Source organism: Mytilus trossulus, chromosome 2, assembly GCF_036588685.1.
Source record: "Mytilus trossulus isolate FHL-02 chromosome 2, PNRI_Mtr1.1.1.hap1, whole genome shotgun sequence".
Lineage (NCBI taxonomy): Eukaryota > Metazoa > Mollusca > Bivalvia > Mytilida > Mytilidae > Mytilus > Mytilus trossulus.
The window spans coordinates 28,079,332-28,098,157 of NC_086374.1; the positions used below are offsets into that span (position 1 = coordinate 28,079,332).

The 18,826-nt window shown below is 31.2% G+C and overlaps 1 protein-coding gene across 7 annotated transcripts in view; it reads left to right on the top strand.

The window, feature by feature from the left end:
- Positions 1 to 18,826, top strand: part of LOC134706912 (adenylate cyclase type 5-like) — a 40,330-nt gene that overhangs the window by 13,679 nt on the left and 7,825 nt on the right. For 6 of the 7 annotated variants that reach the window (XM_063566272.1, XM_063566275.1, XM_063566273.1 and 3 more), the window contains 14 exons: positions 2,651 to 3,504; positions 4,469 to 4,618; positions 7,333 to 7,454; positions 8,636 to 8,875; positions 10,869 to 11,027; positions 11,722 to 11,869; positions 12,279 to 12,394; positions 13,273 to 13,429; positions 14,396 to 14,493; positions 15,763 to 15,847; positions 16,485 to 16,601; positions 16,828 to 16,986; positions 17,552 to 17,727; positions 18,613 to 18,793. In XM_063566272.1, coding sequence (XP_063422342.1) covers positions 2,653 to 3,504; positions 4,469 to 4,618; positions 7,333 to 7,454; positions 8,636 to 8,875; positions 10,869 to 11,027; positions 11,722 to 11,869; positions 12,279 to 12,394; positions 13,273 to 13,429; positions 14,396 to 14,493; positions 15,763 to 15,847; positions 16,485 to 16,601; positions 16,828 to 16,986; positions 17,552 to 17,727; positions 18,613 to 18,793 — 2,760 coding nt within the window. In that variant the 5' untranslated portion in view covers positions 2,651 to 2,652. The remainder of the gene's footprint in view (positions 1 to 2,650; positions 3,505 to 4,468; positions 4,619 to 7,332; positions 7,455 to 8,635; positions 8,876 to 10,868; positions 11,028 to 11,721; positions 11,870 to 12,278; positions 12,395 to 13,272; positions 13,430 to 14,395; positions 14,494 to 15,762; positions 15,848 to 16,484; positions 16,602 to 16,827; positions 16,987 to 17,551; positions 17,728 to 18,612; positions 18,794 to 18,826) is intronic. The other variant, XM_063566279.1, reaches the window with a different exon arrangement.

Below are 18,826 nucleotides of genomic sequence, written 5' to 3' on the forward strand. Positions count from 1 at the left end.
AAATTAAAAATCATAAATACTGATATTTTCCAGAATTAAATTTTGCCAACACCTGAACGAAGTCATTCTTTCAAACTGAACGTTACATCATATTTTGCTATTGTGTTACTACCAAGTAGAGAAGAAAATTTGCCTAAGAAAACAAACCACATTTTTATTCTTTCTTTTTAATCATATTCTGAACTAAACAGTTTCTACCTTTTTATGGTGTCACTATGACATCATATATGTTGCAGACTCAGGATAAGAGGTTGTCATGCCAAACTGGTCAAACAAGATAATTTTTTTACGATGCAAAATAAACTGCTGTATGTTTTCTAGTTAGATAAATCAAGAATTTGTTATAAAATGATTTTTTCCATGCAGTTAGTACTCTTTGATCACAATCCAAGATGAAAAATAATCAATTTTATGTTCAGATGCTGGAAAACCTATATTGTTAATCTGAGTTAGCGAAAAAAAAATTGTCATTGCTAAATGCATTCTTTGGCTGCTTCAAGATAGTCTTTGAAAGTGTATCTTTTTTGTTTTTCAATAGTACCGGTACTTGAAAAAGTTTATTCAATTGAACAAAAATCCTTAACCACATTATTTAATGAAAATAGATTGAAATATTAACTCAATATTTCTGCCAAAGTGTTGAACTAGCTGATATGTCAGATGTTTTGCCATCAAATAAATGCAAACTACTGGTAATCATATAAATTGTTCATAAAGTATTAGTTATTACAGTGAATTAATTGCTCTACAGGAAAAAAAAATAAAAATGTGGTATTATCATACAGCAAGTCATTTGCTTCATTTTAAGGTGCAGTGATTAAGTTTTTATTGGTAGACCTGAATATTTGTTCACTCAAGAGTCTTATGTTTGCAAATTTCTACATCATATTGTCTCTGGTTGATAGTTGTCTCATTGGCATTCAAACCATCATCTTATATTGATATTTTTTTTTAATGAAAAACCAAGCTTAACGAGTGAACTATGACATATCATATGCTTATAGTGTAAACTAAAATTGTTGATGTCATATGCGTGAACTAGGCATGAACATGTCCTATGCTTAAAGTGTGAACTTGGTATTGACACATAGTGAGCTTGCAATGTGAACTAGGTTTAAGGTATGGATTTATCGTAGGCTTAAAGTGTGAACTAGGTATGGACATGTCCTCTGCTTATGGTGTTAATTTGGTTTTGACCTATAATAAACTTGTGTGAACTAGGTATACATTTATTATATGCTTGAAGTGAGAAATAGGTATTGACAAATGCATATTGTTATAGTGTGACTAGGTATAGACATATTATATGTTTCAAGTGTGAAATAGGCATGGGTATGTCCTATGGTTATGTTGTGAACTTCTGGTATTGACGCATCATAAACATATAGTGAGAACTAGGTATGTATTTATCATAGCTTAAAGTGTGAACTAGGTATAGAGATGTCCTATGCTTATGCTGTGAAATTGATATTGACTCATACATAGCTTATAGTGTGAACTAGGTATAGACATATCATGTGCTTAAAGTGTGAACTAGGTATGGACATATCATGTGCTTATAGCGTGAACTAGGTATGGACATATCATGTGCTTATAGTGTGAACTAGGTATGGACATATCATGTGCTTATAGCGTGAACTAGGTATGGACATATCATGTGCTTATAGTGTGAACTTGGTATGGACATATCATGTGCTTATAGTGTGAACTAGGTATGAACATATCATGTGCTTATAGTGTGAACTAGGTATGGACATATCATGTGCTTATAGTGTGAACTTGGTATGGACATATCATGTGCTTATAGCGTGAACTAGGTATGGACATATCATGTGCTTATAGTGTGAACTAGGTATGGACATATCATGTGCTTATAGCGTGAACTAGGTATGGACATATCATGTGCTTATAGTGTGAACTTGGTATGGACATATCATGTGCTTATAGTGTGAACTAGGTATGAACATATCATGTGCTTATAGTGTGAACTTGGTATGGACATATCATGTGCTTATAGTGTGAACTTGGTATGGACATATCATGTGCTTATAGCGTGAGCTAGGTATGAACATATCATGTGCTTATAGTGTGAACTTGGTATGGACATATCATGTGCTTATAGTGTGAACAAGGTATGGACATATCATGTGCTTATAGTGTGAACAAGGTATGGACATATCATATGCTTAAAGCTTGAGCTAGATATAAACATATTGTATAATTTATGACAGCTTAATAGAAGGGATTGCAGATGATTTTCCTATGATGAAGACATAATCTTTTAATCAGTTTAATTTTAGTATGGAGCTGGTATGTTGATAACTGCTAGTAGTTGTTTGTTAAATTTGTGTATATCATTTCCACTTTGCTTAGTTTTTTCTGTTACCTATTCTAACATTGGAATCAGACTAATTTGAGTTTTACTGTGAGTTTTACTGTGTGTTTGTTTATTCCACATTGACTAGAGGTATAGGAGGAGGCTTGAGATTTCACAAAACAATATTTAACACTGCCACATTTTGTGCTAGTCCCTCTGTCTGGAACCTCTAGCCTATGTTCCAATAGCTGTCTTCCTTGTTTACATTGTCTATTCATTATCATATGGTTATCTCAGTGTTAAAGTTAAAACCTATTTACTTTTATTTTATAGATATGGAGTCTGAAAAGGTTCCTCATCCACATCTGGTCCTAGACACAGGACAAGTTCAACAGAATGGTCATATAATACAGAAGTTGGAATCAAGATCTAGACTACTAAATGGAAATACAGACAGAAATGGAAATGACAATCACTCTCATATTGTTAACTTGGAAGGTACTGTGTCACCAAACAGTCTTCGTCCAGATACACCCACGTCTGCAACAAGGAAATCGGCATGGGAAAGAGCAAGGGACAAATATAAAGCTCAAGAATTAGAATGCAGCAAAAAGAAAACAAAAGTAAAACCTTTTGTTGATCCTGATGAGAAAGTAGAACAGAAGAAATTTCTAAACTTAAGTGGTGTTAAAGAAGTATTTTCATCTAGTCATTTCCAAAATAAGGATCTTGAACGATTATACCAAAGGTATTTTTTCAAACTTAATCAGTTGAACCTGTGTATTTCTTTGGGATTCATATGTGTTGTTAGTATAATACTGCTAGTGACTTACTATATTTATGGAGCTATTATGCCGGCAAGAGCCATTAATTTTGGCATTTTGTTTTTTTTGTGTATATTTTTAGAGTTTTTATGTAATCGATCATCTTTTGACCAACAACAAATGTTGATAACCTTGTTCATTATTATTTTGTTTTTCTGTGCATCATGTGTTCTTGTTTCTCTCGACAACTCACCTAAATCAGGATCTGATGGAGTCTGGATGAACATTATATTTATATACATGATCTACACACTGTTACCTATTAGAATGAGATTTGCATGCCTGACTGGAATCACATTGTCCATTATTAGTGTGTCGTGTACTGTCAGTTTTACAGCAGACAAAGGATACAGAGTTAAACAGGTATATAATATATAAACTTTGTGAATTTAGTTATTTGTTTTTGTCTTTTTTAAGTTCCAACTAGAATGAAGCCTTTAGGGAAGACTGGTTATGTAAACTTTTCTGTTAAACCTCTTTAATTAAAGTGGATGCAGCCCAGAGAAAATGACATATTCTTCATGTGGTTTTGGCTGTGACTTCTGTCTTTGGGTTTCAGCACTAGAAACCAATAACATATGTATTGACAAATATGGGTAACATATCTAACTTAAATTTTTAGTTTATTCAACCCTGCAATTTTTTCTTAAATCTTAGTTGGTTAAATTTAAGAGGATTTTTTTCACATCTCACCAAATTTCTCCCTTTTTTCCCCCTTTTTTGGGGATGTTAATGTCAATATTTCATCTAAGAAAAGATTGAAAAACAAACTTTCTCCCGTATTCATTCATCAATGAGTTTTATGCTACAAAATGTATGTACATCAAAATTATGATAGAGAAGGCTTTAAATTCCAGTGAAGTGTGAATATTTTATTGTTGGATAAAAGTATTGGAGTTTAAATTAAATAAAACAACATTTTCCAGATAAAACTATAACTTCATGGCATTTTTCAAGAATTCAGCATGATCATTTCATTTTTATTTTTGTCTTGTTCAAAGAGTACATTTTGTGGCAAAAATATGATAAAATTTAAAAGGGAAATATAAGTAGACCAACTGGAATTTTTTTTCAGTATAAATTTTTCTTTTTTATTGCCCAATTTTACTTTAATTGTTCTGCATGACAGGATTCATTTGATGGGAAAAACACATTGGATTTGATGATTTTCTGTTAATGGAAAAACATGATAGTAAAACATTTTATAACATTTAATAATGGACACACTTCAATGTTTGTATTGCATTCATGATTGTATGAGTTCTTTGTTTCTAACTGCAAAGCATGTTGTTATTTCGTAACTTGATGCAAACATTTTTTGTTGCAGGGGATTGCAAATGCATTGATATTTACAGCTACAAATTTGGTAGGGATATTTACACATTGGCCAACAGAGTACAATCAGAGACAAGCTTTCCTGGAAACAAGAAGATGTATAGAGGCTCGTCTGACAACACAGAGAGAAAATCAAGAACAAGTAAAACACATTTTTTTGGGGTCTGGTTTCCCTTTTGTAGTTTTAAAATTGTTTTTATCAAGCTCAGTAATGTTATCTATTGTGGTACTGGTTTTTAATATAATTAAATATAGGAAGATGTGGTATGAGTGCCTATGAGACAACTCTCCATCCTAGTAACAATTTTTAAAAGTAATCCATTATAGGTCAAGGTACGGCCTTCAATACGGAGCCTTCGCTCACATCGAACAGCAAGCTTTAAAGGGCCCCAAAAATTATTAGTGTAAAATCATTCAAATGGGAAATCCAACGGTGTAATCTATATAAGAATGTCCATTTTCATTGGTTGAAACCAGTCATTTATTATGGATAGAGGAGGAGATTGATGGGGTGACCAAGAGCAATTATGCCCACTTAATATATCAATTGATTTATATTGCATTGAAAATTACATTATTTCATCTCAGTTTCCTGCAATTTTTAATCCCCCTAAGCTTTGCTGACTTTCCGTGATAATTTTATATTTGTTATCAGCCTCATCCTCTTTATTAATTGAATCTTTCATTGTATGTTTGCATGTTTCTCAATCAAACTTGTGTGTTCAAGTTAATTGCTGCTAAGTGGAAATTGTTTTTGTACAGCAGATTTATTCAGGTTTAAGATGAATTCTAAAACTTTAGGTTTAGATAATCTTTATGTTATGACCCAGGTTACTCAGTGACATTTGAAATGTGATTTAATTTCTCGTCCAGTTTTCATGTAAAGAATCAACTAATCAAATTCTCAAAGAAAATCTCACTTTATAAAATGTTATGTCTCAAAAAACCTAGAGGCTTTATGTCTAAATCATTGTATAACTGCAAGCAATTGAATACTAAAGGGGAAAATTTCCAATATCTCTACTTTTGTTCAGGGTATTGGTATATTTAATTTAATTTGGAGAAGTTAAAGTGAATTTCATGGGATACTGATTAGAACTATTGTGCTAAGGACACTGAGGAATTGAAGTAAAGGAAAAGACAAATTACATTTGTCATTGATGGAAAAGACATCTTAGCAAATTAATGCTGATTGCTTACAATGTCTTGTTTTCTGTCGAAATAACAAATGAGCTACAAAAGATATTTCAATCCTTTGATAGGTGGATATCGACAGATTAAATTAAACCAAAGAAATGGAACTCTTTATTATAGATTGTGAAATATTACAAAAATGACAAAATTTAGATTGCGTTGGAGACCCATTGCTAGCCTTTGGCTGTTATCTGCTCTTTGGTCAGGTTGATGTCTCTTTGACATGTTCCTCATTTCCATTCTCAATTTTATATCTGTTTCTATATTCATTAATACTAAATTGTTGATTTGTCAATGTTAAATAACAAATGTTATACTGTGGATCAAGATAATGGATACAGTTGTTATTCACAGAGTTATCTTTCATTGAGGGGAGTTGATACCTTACATGACGTACTTTGACTTACTATGAAGCCCTTGCACTGTTGGTACCTTAATACATGATAAACATGATAAGTATTAGTCCATCCAATGTAAGCCTCAGTTTTAATATCTCAAGATAACCTACCTGTTCTATTGTTACCATGACAACTGTCTCTAATGACTGTTAATACAGTAGTCTGCTAATGAAGCTTTATATGGCAGAAATGTTTTATTTTAGAAGTAATCTTGTAGTTATTGATTTATATCCCTATTCTCACAGAAATGTGTTAATCAAAAAAGATTAAAATATTTCTGTTACTCACAAGAGAGATGGAAGAAATGTAACTAAAGTTCAAATTATATGCTTTGGCTCAGAACTTATGATTATCCATCCTATAAATGAGAATAAAGAAGTAGAGTTAATTTGTTCAGTGACTGATGAAGAAATAACAGAAATTAAGAGAAAGCACTGAAATAATGGTTTTCTCTTCTTTTTCACATTTTGTAATACCAGAAGCTTTTATAGGTAACATACTATATGGTTCAGGTTTTGCTCATTGTCGAAGACGATAAAATGATGATTTGTAATTGTTTACAACATTTTCTTTGATCTTTGTGGATATTTATGTCATTGTCAATTATACCACATATCTTTTATTTTATATTTACAGTACTTTTAAGGTATCTCCTCTGCCCTGATTATATTCTTAATTATTAAAACTTTCTTGTGATAAAAGCAATCACTTTGAACATGGAGTATTATGTAATATGATACTTCCGTGCTTTGAACAATAATGTGTTCTTGTATTTGTTTTTCTGGAAGTTTCTGTAGTTTAGAATTATTACATCATGCATGTACATGTTGAACTGTTTGTTGGTAAAATTTATAAATTTAGAGATTGAAAAACTTGCCTGTTTCATCGATTCTTCTGACAACAATAGACAACAGCAATTACTTCTATAAGAGGACTATAATGATGATTAAAGTCTTATTGTAAATTTTAAAAAGTCAGAAATGCTTACTTAAAAAGAAATGACTTGAGGGCAGTAACTCCTATAAGGAGGTTTTCATTCATATAGATCATATAACGCTGTTTACAATTTAAATGTTCTATTTTAAATTTCAATATGACAAGTGAAATTTGGTTAAATTTTCTTTGATGAATTGGCGACATTATTCCCTTTTGGACATGGCCCCTATGTTAAGAATTTTTAATAAAGGGTCTTTTTTAAAATGGCTATTTTGATTAACCTCTCTTGGTTCATGAAGATGATAACAAAACTATTATTGTATTTTAGGAAAGATTGCTACTTTCTGTATTGCCACGACATGTTGCCATGGAGATGAAAGCAGACATTGCTGGTGCTCCAAAGGATACTATGTTCCATAAAATCTACATTCAGAGACATGACAAAGTCAGGTCAGTAACGTTTAAAACTAATATATAATCTCATGAACTGACAATATTAAGTAAAGCTTAGGTCTGCTGAAAAAAGAGAAACTGGATAAACCTTAGTTTATGAATATAGTATACAGGTATAGTTGACTTAGGATTATTCACAAGTTTCAAGTGGATTATGTTAGTCTTGTATATTTTACAATAATATGATACTAAATCCCCAAAGGGAGGGATTATGGGTGATTTTCATATGATGAAGATTTTCAGTTTTCAGTAAAAGATCATTTTACTGTGCATATGGCTGTGTGTTTATTTATTCTTAATTGGCTAGAGGTACAAGGGAGGGTTGAGATTACACAAAACAATTGTTTAACCTCATCTGATTTTTGCATCAACGTATTCGAATGAATCCAAAGTATTTATTAAGACCGAAATGTTTTGTACAGTACACCTTCAAGTACCATAACTTTTATTCAACATGACATAACATGGTACATATGAAATGTTGGTAGTTTGTTGAAAACAAAATTTCTACCTTTCACACTACCTTTATCCAGTATCTGATTGGAATCTGTCTCGTGTTACCTGTCCACAACAAGACAGCAGGTTTAATGTTACATATGACGTTATACAAGGAAGCTTTTGTTATACCACACATGATGAAGCTTATTATAAGGTGTTAATCATATATTTATATATATAGGAAATAATAGCTTAGTTTGAAATTAAGTCTTTTATCAACATTTGCTTTATGAACTATATGTTCCTAGGTTAATGATTTATTGTAGGTGTTTCTGTACTAACGAAACCTTAACAGATGATTATAGACATTGTTTTCAGTAGCAGGAGTACATTTCCTTTGTGTTGTCCACACAAAAGTACTGTCAGTGATTGATGGAATCATAGATGGTTTATGTTTCCAATGCACTTACAAAAACACATGTCTTTCTTACAATGAATGTTTCAGAATTATGTACAAAGTGTGGTTCTCTCCAGGTAATCTGTCCAAAGTAGCCAAGAGTACCATTAAACACCAACAAACAAATATCTACAAATATAGAAAACTGAATACATCGTAAAACTTTGTAATTATTTACCACTAAGAATAAAAGGCCTTTTACGTTATCCCTAAAACTAAGTATGAAATACATTGTATAGACCTTTTTAAAACAGTTTTTAAATGGCTAAAATTTGTATTACAGTATTGTGTTTGCTGATATTTGTGGCTTCACAGCTTTGTCCTCCCAATGCACTGCTCAGGAACTTGTACAGCTTCTCAATGAATTATTTGCTCGTTTTGACCGACTTGCTGCAGACAACCATTGCCTTAGAATCAAGATTTTAGGAGACTGTTATTATTGTGTGAGTGGACTTCCAGACATCAGAGCAGATCATGCTCAGTGTTGTGTTGAGATGGGGCTTGACATGATAGAAGCTATTTCGTAAGTAATATTTTTGGGAAGATGATGCTCAATACTGTAAATTCAGAAATAAGTGGTGGGTTTTTATTATTGTGAAGAATGTGACAAAGTTGTAAACGCAATAGTTTAAACTCGCATTTTGAAATATTTTAATTGAATTAAACAGGATTTTTCTCAAAATTTCTGAATTTACAGTATAATGAAGCAGACCCTTTTAATGATACATGTATCAATGTTTTATTGAAGGTCTGCTCTGGTTGAAGTTAGGATGTTATTTGATGAAAGTTTTTAGAAAGGTCAGTTTTGTATTGAGTTATAAACTTGTTTGATGATGGTTATTTGGTAGGTCAGTATTTTATGAAATTTTTATTTGATGTAATAAAGGTTGATGTGATATTCATTTTTCTATTGCAGAAAATTTGCAAATCATCTACTTTTAAATGATATGTTTGTATTCAAACTGAAAAATGTAAATTAAAAATTAAAATTAAAAGGTGTATTTACTCTTTCAAGCTTTTTAGTTAAGCATGGCTAAATATGATGTGGGCTAGTTGAAACATAAACTCAGTGTTGGTTATAATTATACAAGAGTGTGATTGTTTAGCTTTCTTCTTACAGGAAATGAATGTGACATTTTAATGGAAGGTGTTTTATCAGAAAAAGTTTTGTTATTTGTATTTCTCAGCCAGTTGAGGTGTGATGAATCTTATTACAATTCTTTTGAAATTTTATATTGCAGTCTTTTCACTGATGGAAATATTTGTAGCTATTTGCGCTAACATAAAAAACAAAATCACTGAAAATTCAAATGTTTTGTTAAAAGAAGCTTAATCTAATGGAAAATAAGAGATATTGTGAAGTAATCCATGTAATAAAATCCTAAATGCACAAAACTTAACCTATAGGAAATTAAAGTAACAGCACTATAATTGGCATTTATTGCAGTTATTCACTTCTTGTTGGTAATTTCAGAATATTTATTCAGTAATCTAGAATGTGACTCATATTATTTGTGATACTAAAATTTAATGTGACTTTGTAAAAATGAAATAGAAAAAAAACTTGTTATTCAGTTCAAGAGACACAATAAAGCTATAGCAATATAACTATAACTTGTACATGTTGTACTGATTTGGTATGACCATGTTATAAACTATACATTCAATAGGAATAGAATATCCATATTAAATTGAGTAGATATGGTTAATGTTATTGCACAATTCGTCATTTCAATTTTTCTGTCTTTATTTACCATAGTTTTCTTCATGGTGGTAGACAGTTAACTGAATATTTTACAATAACTTTTGCAAAAGAGGTTTTAAATTTCAAGAATTATGCAAGCTATTGACTATAATGAAATTAGAATTGATAAGAATTGTAATATAATACATGTAATTTATTACCTCCCTTATTTTAATGGGTTTACTGAACAATGAGTGCCTTTAAATATTTTATTTTTGAATACATGAAAGAGACATCAACAGAAAAAGCGTCTCATTTGTTTCAGAATTTGTAATGAGGGAATGATATTCTTTGAGTCATTAACCTTATGACGTTAAAAACAAAGTATTTTACTGTACTTATTTGAATGGCTTTGCCCTTCAGATTTGCAATTAAACATGATCTCAAATTGAAGGTTAAATTCAAATTTTATTTTCAAACTGATCATTTGATGAAAATGTTCAGCCCATTGATAGTGAAATGGTTTTTATTAGTAGATATTTTGAATTAAATGGAGCACAATAAAATATAAAAAAGAAGATGTGGTATGATTGCCAATGAGACAACTGTCCACAAGAGACCAAAATGACACAGACATTAACAACCATAGGTAACTGTATGGCAAAGCCCATACCGTATAGTCAGCTATAGAAGGCCCTGATAAGACAATGTAAAACAATTCTAACGAGAAAAAGTCTGTTACTGCAATGTATCTGATGTCACACATTGAAATTATATTAGAATATATTAGAATAAAAGTTCAAATGATCAGTTGACAAAATTGTTGTTTCAGACTTGTGAGAAATGTAACGGGAGCAGATGTTAATATGAGAGTTGGAATCCATTCTGGAAGAGTCCATTGTGGAGTTTTGGGTCTAAGGAAATGGCAGTTTGATGTCTGGTCCAATGATGTGACATTAGCCAATATAATGGAAGCAGGAGGACTCCCAGGGTTAGTATGTAGGTCTTGGCAGTTTGCACTATTAGGAAGTAAATCGTTATGGCCTAGACAAAATTTCACAAAAAAAACTAATGACTTAGATTGATCGTAAGTCATGAACAATTCAGTATACCTAAGACCAATATTTATTGTAAGGTATTTGTGTGAAACTGTCTCCTATCTTTGTAATAAAATCTTAGAAATTATTTGATTTTACAATGGACAAAAATGGCATTGTTACAGCGCTGTTTTTTTCTTATATGATTGTTTCATACAGAATGACAATTATTTCAGATATTATTTCAATGTCAATACTTTAAAGTAAATGGCTATTTACTGTCTAACCAGCAGTAATCTGTTGACCTAAGGCTTTTATTGTCACATCCTAGGAGACTGTTTGGGCAGTTACATTTACATACTATCTGGAGTGAATTATCTAGACCTTTTCAACTTTGTCCTACATTCATGGACTGTTAAGAAGTTTCTTTAAAATCAAGAAATAGTATTTGGTGGATAGTTGTCTCATTGGCAATCATACCACATCTTCTTTTTATATTGGTAGAAAAATATTCAAATAAGGACTAAGTCTTTGGCATTCTACATTAGACTTATGTTCTAACAGTAGAAGTAGCAGACGAGACACACCAAATGTTTAAGTATAGCATAAGACAGCAATAAATTATACATATATTTACTTTATTTATAGGCGTGTCCATATCACTGAGGAGACGATGAAACTTCTGAAAAATGACTATGAAGTGGAGGAAGGCAATGGTGGTGATAGACATCCATATCTTAAAGAACATAATATATCTACTTATCTTATTGTACAGGAGGAAAATCGTACCAGTAAGGTGAGGCTCTACTTAAAAAAAGCAAAACTTGTTCAATTCCAAAATATAAGTATTAATAGGATGTAGCTCTCTGAGTAGTATAGGAAAAGCTTGTAACCATGATAGAATTTAGTTTTTAATTTTATTCTTATTAGATATACTATTTTGATTGAAGATTTGAAATATGTATTTATGATATTTGGAATGTAGGTGTATAACCACAGGATACCATCATGACTGACACATAACATTATACCTTTTTTGGTTAGTAGGCTGGTGTTGTCGATACTGTAGTGTTGAAAAAAACCAATTTCATCTTGATAATTATTGTCAGTTGTGGAAGATTCACACTGAATACACACATCGTTTTTGGTGAATCGTTTTGGTTTTACACTGTTATAAAATCTTAATTGTTTTATATTCTTTAAAGGAAAGACCACCTTCACCAAAGTCTGCTTTTCGTAAGAAACATTCCATTGGCATGTTTAATGGTAGTGCTAAAGATAAAAAGTTTCACAGTGATCCAAATGCAGCTATTCATCAAAAGTAAGTTTAAAGATTGTTGTCCATTGTAAGTGGATCTTCTACAAAAGGTACTTATAAGTATACACATAACAGTAAATTGAAGTACAAGTATTCAGATTGTAGTCAACATTCAGTGTTTATATTTTACCGTAATGAGTATTTCACAAAGCTGTCCAAATTTGTCTAAAGCCTATTGAATTTCTTTTTGCTCAGATGAAAGTTTTACAAAGTATTTTTGATATATGCTCTATGAATACATTGTACTTTTGAATTTGAAAAAAATACAGAACAAGTGTGTTTCATTGATTTAAAGAGGGTGAATAATAAGTGAAGGCCTGGAGCACAGAGTGAAAATAGAGTGATCAGTAAATGAATGGGAATAGGAAATTAAATGTTGGAACCTAGAGTCAAGGGCAATTACTATGTCATTAACTGGTAATCAGAGGGGAATAAAAATCTGAAGAAAAAGGGAAACAAGCGAGAAGTGAAAACTTTGTTATTGCACATTCTTTTATTTTTATCATTTAATAATTTAATTTTGGATGTAACACGTCATCTGATTTTGTTATGAGCCCATAGACATAATTTAGTCATGTGACCGTGACGTCATCAATGTTTTTTCATGGTTTTCTACTGTTTAAAATGGAATTTAGAATTAAATTATAAGAAATGGCTGTAATATTTTTTCTGTCTATTCGAAATAACATAAAAAATTTGGTGCACACTGTTTAATAACCCGCTACGCGAGTTATTCAGTGTGCACCAAATTTTTTATGTTATTTCGAATAGACATAAAAAATATTACAGTCATTCCTTAAATACTTGAAGCTCAATTAACACTTTGTAACCAATACATAAAGTTAAATAACAATTATAATACAAACTTTTATTTTGCTTAGACTTGGTATTGGTGATGACCAGAATACTAAAGATCCCAATGATGAAGTAAATGACTATCTACGTCGTGCTATAGATGCCAGGAGTATAGATAAACTCCGCTCAGATCATGTCAAATTCTTCTTTCTAACATTCCTAAAGACAGATTTAGAGGAAAAGGTACACATATATGTGATAAATACATTTGCACTATTTTACATATTACATCACATTTATAATAAAGTCGTATGTTTGTATTTATAATGGCTTACTAAGCCACATAATAGGCCTGTAGTAGACCAGTCATTTTACTCAAAGCTGAAATAGGTCTGAAATAGGTGAATAGTTTGAAGTCCCCTTTGTATGAAGAAATGTATGCATCACAGTATGATATTTATCAAAGGTACCAGGATTTTAATATAAGGTGGTACCTAACACTACAGGGAGATAACTCTGTAAAATCAGCTAAACGTTTTAATTACGTTGTGTTGTTAAGGGAAAATCAAGCTTTTCAAAGATGAAAATAAGTTTTTGTCAAACTGCTATATAACCAGTGTAATTTTTCTACCAAAACGGTTGGTTCAAAATTTTTGAAATTTTGATATTTTTGTTAAAGGGTCAAAGTAAATACAATGTCAAAAATTTAAGAAAATTAAACGAGCCAAATTAATTTTAGTGAAAGTGTTGGGTACCACCTTGATATGCCAGAAGCATGTTTCTTCTACATAAGACTCATCAGTGATACTCAGATCAAAATAGTGTAAAAGCCCAACAAGTATAAAGTTGAAGCTGTTATAGTGTGTACGTCCTTTTAGGACTAAGTTGTTGATAAAAGCAGATCTTTATTAGTCTCAGTTTAATGAATTTATAACTTGCCTAGGCTAATGAAGATTTTAAAAGAGTCTTATTGACCCCATTTTCACCATTATTGGCCTTAAAGTTATTTGAACCTCAGGAACTCACACTTCACCAGCAAAGGTCCTTATACTGGTTGTCTAAAGCTACAATGGCAAATACCAAGGTTTATAGGAATCAAATACAGTAGTAATGTTGAAAGTTATTCAGAATTTTTATGTACATTTGTTAATGAAGCAAGAATAACCAATGATATTAGCCAATATATAGATATTTTATTTGTCTTTTCAGTATTGTAAAGTTCGAGACACAATGTTTACATCACATATTGGTTCCACACTGATCACTTTACTATTTGTTTGCACCATACATTTAGTTATTTTACCACAGTAAGTAACATCACTCTAGTACGTGGGTCTCATTGGGTCTAAGCATGACACGGAATTGACGTTTTTTTGGTAAACGTGACACGTAAAAGTCAAATTATTGTGCTGTGAAAACAGGAGATGAAGTCTAGGGGGACAGAGGAAATTACAAAAAAATGAGAATTTCTTACATAAGCAGGATACTGGAATCTGACAAAACAGTAAGCGGGATCCAGGATCAGAACCACCTCCAATGAGACCCCCTAGTATGTTTATCAAATTGTCACATGTATTAATGTTTTAAGTTATATTTATGTTTTATTGTGTAACTCAATTTATTTCTACTGAATGTAGAGAATGTTAGAAGTGTAAATATTTTAACATCTGAATTCAAGTTATTTTAATTCATTTATATATAAGTTGTGCCTAAATTTGAAATTATTTCACATTTTTCATATGACCACCAACATTTTTTGGGTTAGTTTAATGCAATGATGTTGTTGTCATTATTTGCATAGTCATCGCCAAAAGACACATTTGGTTTCTGGATAATAACTTTAGTTAAAGTGCATGGATCTTTATGAAATTTTACTAGAAGGTTTAATATCACAAAAGGAAGATAGGGATTGGTTTAGGGGGTTAAAGTTTCAACAGTTTAAGATTTAGGGGTAAAAATGGGGCCAAAAACAAACATTTTTGTAGTTTCTGGACAATAACTTGTGTGTAAGTGAATGGATCTCTCTGAAATTGGACTACAAGGTTCCATTTTACAAGGGATATGCTGGGATTGAGTATGCCGGCAATTGCTCCAAACATGCAGGAATTGGGGGCAACAAAAAGTGCCAAAAAATAAGCACCACTAGTTTCTAGACAATCACTTGTGTTTAAGTGTATGGAGCTCTATAAAATTGTACTACAAGGTTCCATACCACAAAGGGAAGGCCGGAATTTAGTTTGAGGGTAATTACTCCAAAGACTGTTTTTGTTCTTTACCCAATTATTTTTTGGAGGTTCATGTTCTTTTTCTTCAAAATTTTGGGTATTTCATTTTTTTTTAAGTTTCAAGGAGAAATCTGCAATTGCACAGTATTGCTCAATAAATCATTAAGATCTTTGTCCACATTAACATTTTAGTTCGTGAGTTATGTCCCTTAATAAGGCAATATGCTAGCCTGGACATCATCTGTGTCCTGATGGGACACATTCCCCATTTATTTATTTTTTAAAGTTCTATAAAAAAAAACAGTATTGCTTTGTATGATGTTTGACCAAATACTATTAATCTATTTGCAGGTCTGTTGTAATGTTTGTAATATTTCCAATCGCCTGTCTAGCCATACTTGGTTTATTTTTTCTAATGTTATCAGAACCATTTTTGGTAAGTTAGTTCAATACATTATATTTTGGAGTACTATTATTGTTAAAATGATAAAATATATACTCTGCAGAACAAAGATGTAGAACATTTAAAGTTTCTGACCCATCTGTCTGTCACCTGAATAGAGTTTATCAAAACGTTTTAAAATGTTCAAAAATTAGAAAAAAGAATTCTAGATATAGGAAGATGTGGTGTGAGTGCCAATGAGACAACTCTCCATCCAAACAACAATTCAAAAATTAAACCATTACTATACAATAATATTTAACAGAAAAAAAAATGAGAACACTTAATTTTTTTCTTGAGAAAACCAAAATTTACAAATTCAAGTAACCAGAAACATGTAACTTTAGCTCAAACCATGAAAATTGATACCCACAATGAAATCACTTTAAAAAAAAAAAGAAGAAAAATGTTGAAAGTACAACAAATTTTCATACCTAAGATTTAAAACTTCAACAGTGAAACCCAATTTTTTTTTTTATATAAAATGGATGAAGACTTATTTTGAAGGCTTGAAATCTCACCATAAATTGAATATTTAAAATTTGATCAAGATGTATAACTAATAGCCTAGATTTGTCTTTGAAAGATTAACATGGCCGTAGACTGTATTGCTATCATCTATTTTTTTTAGTGGACACCAAGAAGAATCAAGGCTATAGCCAGAACAATAGCTGTGAATCATTGGTATAATCAAATTGTAGCTGTGATAGTCATCATATTTCTGTATTCTAGTGCCTTATTTCCTATGGTAAGTTAATCTTGACCTTTGATTGTTACCTAGTTTTCTTTTCTTTGGACCAAAGACCTCAAATCTTTCCAATTTTAATGGCAAATTAGAGATTTTACCCCATTTTCACAGTTCACTGAACATAGAAAATGATAGTGCAGGGGCATCTGTGTACTTGGGACACATTCTTGTTTTATTACTAAATGAATGCTTTCTATATTTATTGTCAATTTTATTGTATTTTCAGGTGTCTGTACATCAGTATGATTTAAAAGAATGTCTTTCCACACATTTTGGTATTCCTGTATCATCAGTCAACCTAACACATCTAGACCAGGCCAATATCAGTCTTGGCATCGAGTATTCAATATGTAATCCTCTAGATAAAACTTCACATTTTCCAGAGGTAAATATGATGTATTTATAACTAATTATGCCCAAAAGATCATGAGACCTATCACTGCTCATCTGTTATAATAGATAATGTGTAACTTTAGAACATTCTGTCTATATATATTTTAACTGGTATTCTCATTATAACTGTACTGGAATGATACACAGAATTAGTTGACATTTTCTATAGCAATACTAAGTATTGTGAGTAATTTATGTCTATGTGATTGAAATTTAGATCCAGAGTACAATGTACACACTTTTCTTACGTACTGCTCTGTTCTACTATCTGTTTTTAACAGTGGTTTTATTGTTATCTCACTGTCTTACACTAACTGTTTCTGAGTTATGAACCTTGATTGATTGTCATAATGTGATAAAAACAATTTTCTTTAAGATATTGTGTGGTCTATTTATTATTCAGTATGCACCATTTTTACATGTTGTTGGTGATGAGATGTTTCGAAATGTTTGTACAAGCCAATAGTGTTATGTTTTATTTCCCAGTACATATCATTTTGATTTCTGTTGATGATGATAACATAAGGTCTAAGAGCATGTTTTTTTTAATTTTTCAGTATCTATCATTTTGTATGTTGTTAGTGATGATAGCATTAGGAGTGTTCATACAAGCCAGCAGTGTCCTGAAGTTATTGGTGTGGACTGTGATGGCATTCTTCCACTTGTTACTGGTGGAAGTATTTTTTGTTGATCTCCTAAACAACAGAGATTTTCTTATTAGTGCTAACAGAGGGTAAGTTAATAAATAATCTGGACATTCAAATTTTGCAAACTTATAGAAACAGATTGTAAAACACAAAGCTGGGTAGTAATAATAGAGCCTATTATTCATAAACCCAAAGAAAATAAATGTATCTCATGGTCATTACTATTGTATTACTCTGGTATTGCTCTAAAGTGAAAATACTACTATAAATTTGGTTCACCCAAAGCACTTTTCTGGATATACATACATTAGAAACGGACAAATCCAAAAAAGTTGAAAGCCAGTGATGTGTTTTAAATACTTGTGGTGCCATGTGACCAATAATGACCCAATAAGAATAGGCGAAAAATGTACCTAATGTCATCTTCACCTAAGAGACTTGGAATATTAGTATTTTAATAATGTCTAAATTTACCAACAAAGAATGTTAAAAATCCTGTTAGTACAAATTGACTCATTACTGCTTTGATAATACCCTCGAAAATAAGCAGTCCACCAACAGTTGTATTGACTTAGTGGTTTAACTTTGCTATCTATTTTCCAGACAGAAAATACATATAGCAAAGGTGCAGTATGATAGAATAGGTAATCACTAGGATTTTGTAGAAGAATAAGTAATCATTAGGGTATTCTAGTACTAGAAGAATAGGTTATTGTAGAATGGGTAAGCACTTGGGTATAGTGGTAAACAAGGTAATCAATTACTGGGATATCGTAGAATGGGTATTCACACTGAAATTGTGATAGAAAAGATAATAACTGGTATATTGTGATAGAAAAGGTAATCACTGGGAAATTGTGGTAGAATTTGCACAATCTATTTGTTTTACATTCAACTATGCTACAAGTTCTCCACTATAGACACTAAATTGACTTTTAAAATTAGTAGCTGTAATTTTTTTTCATTTGTAGAATTATTAGCTGTGATACGTGTATGTTGTCTATTTCTAGTATAAACACGTGGGATACGTTGACAGTGATACCTCTGAAATGGGAAATCATTTTGTTTTTGATTTTCTTTGTGGTTTTGCTATTTGTACACAGTCAACAGGTTGAAGCAACTGCAAGATTAGATTTCTTATGGAAAATTCAGGTATTTATAAGTAATGTATGAATATATGATAAA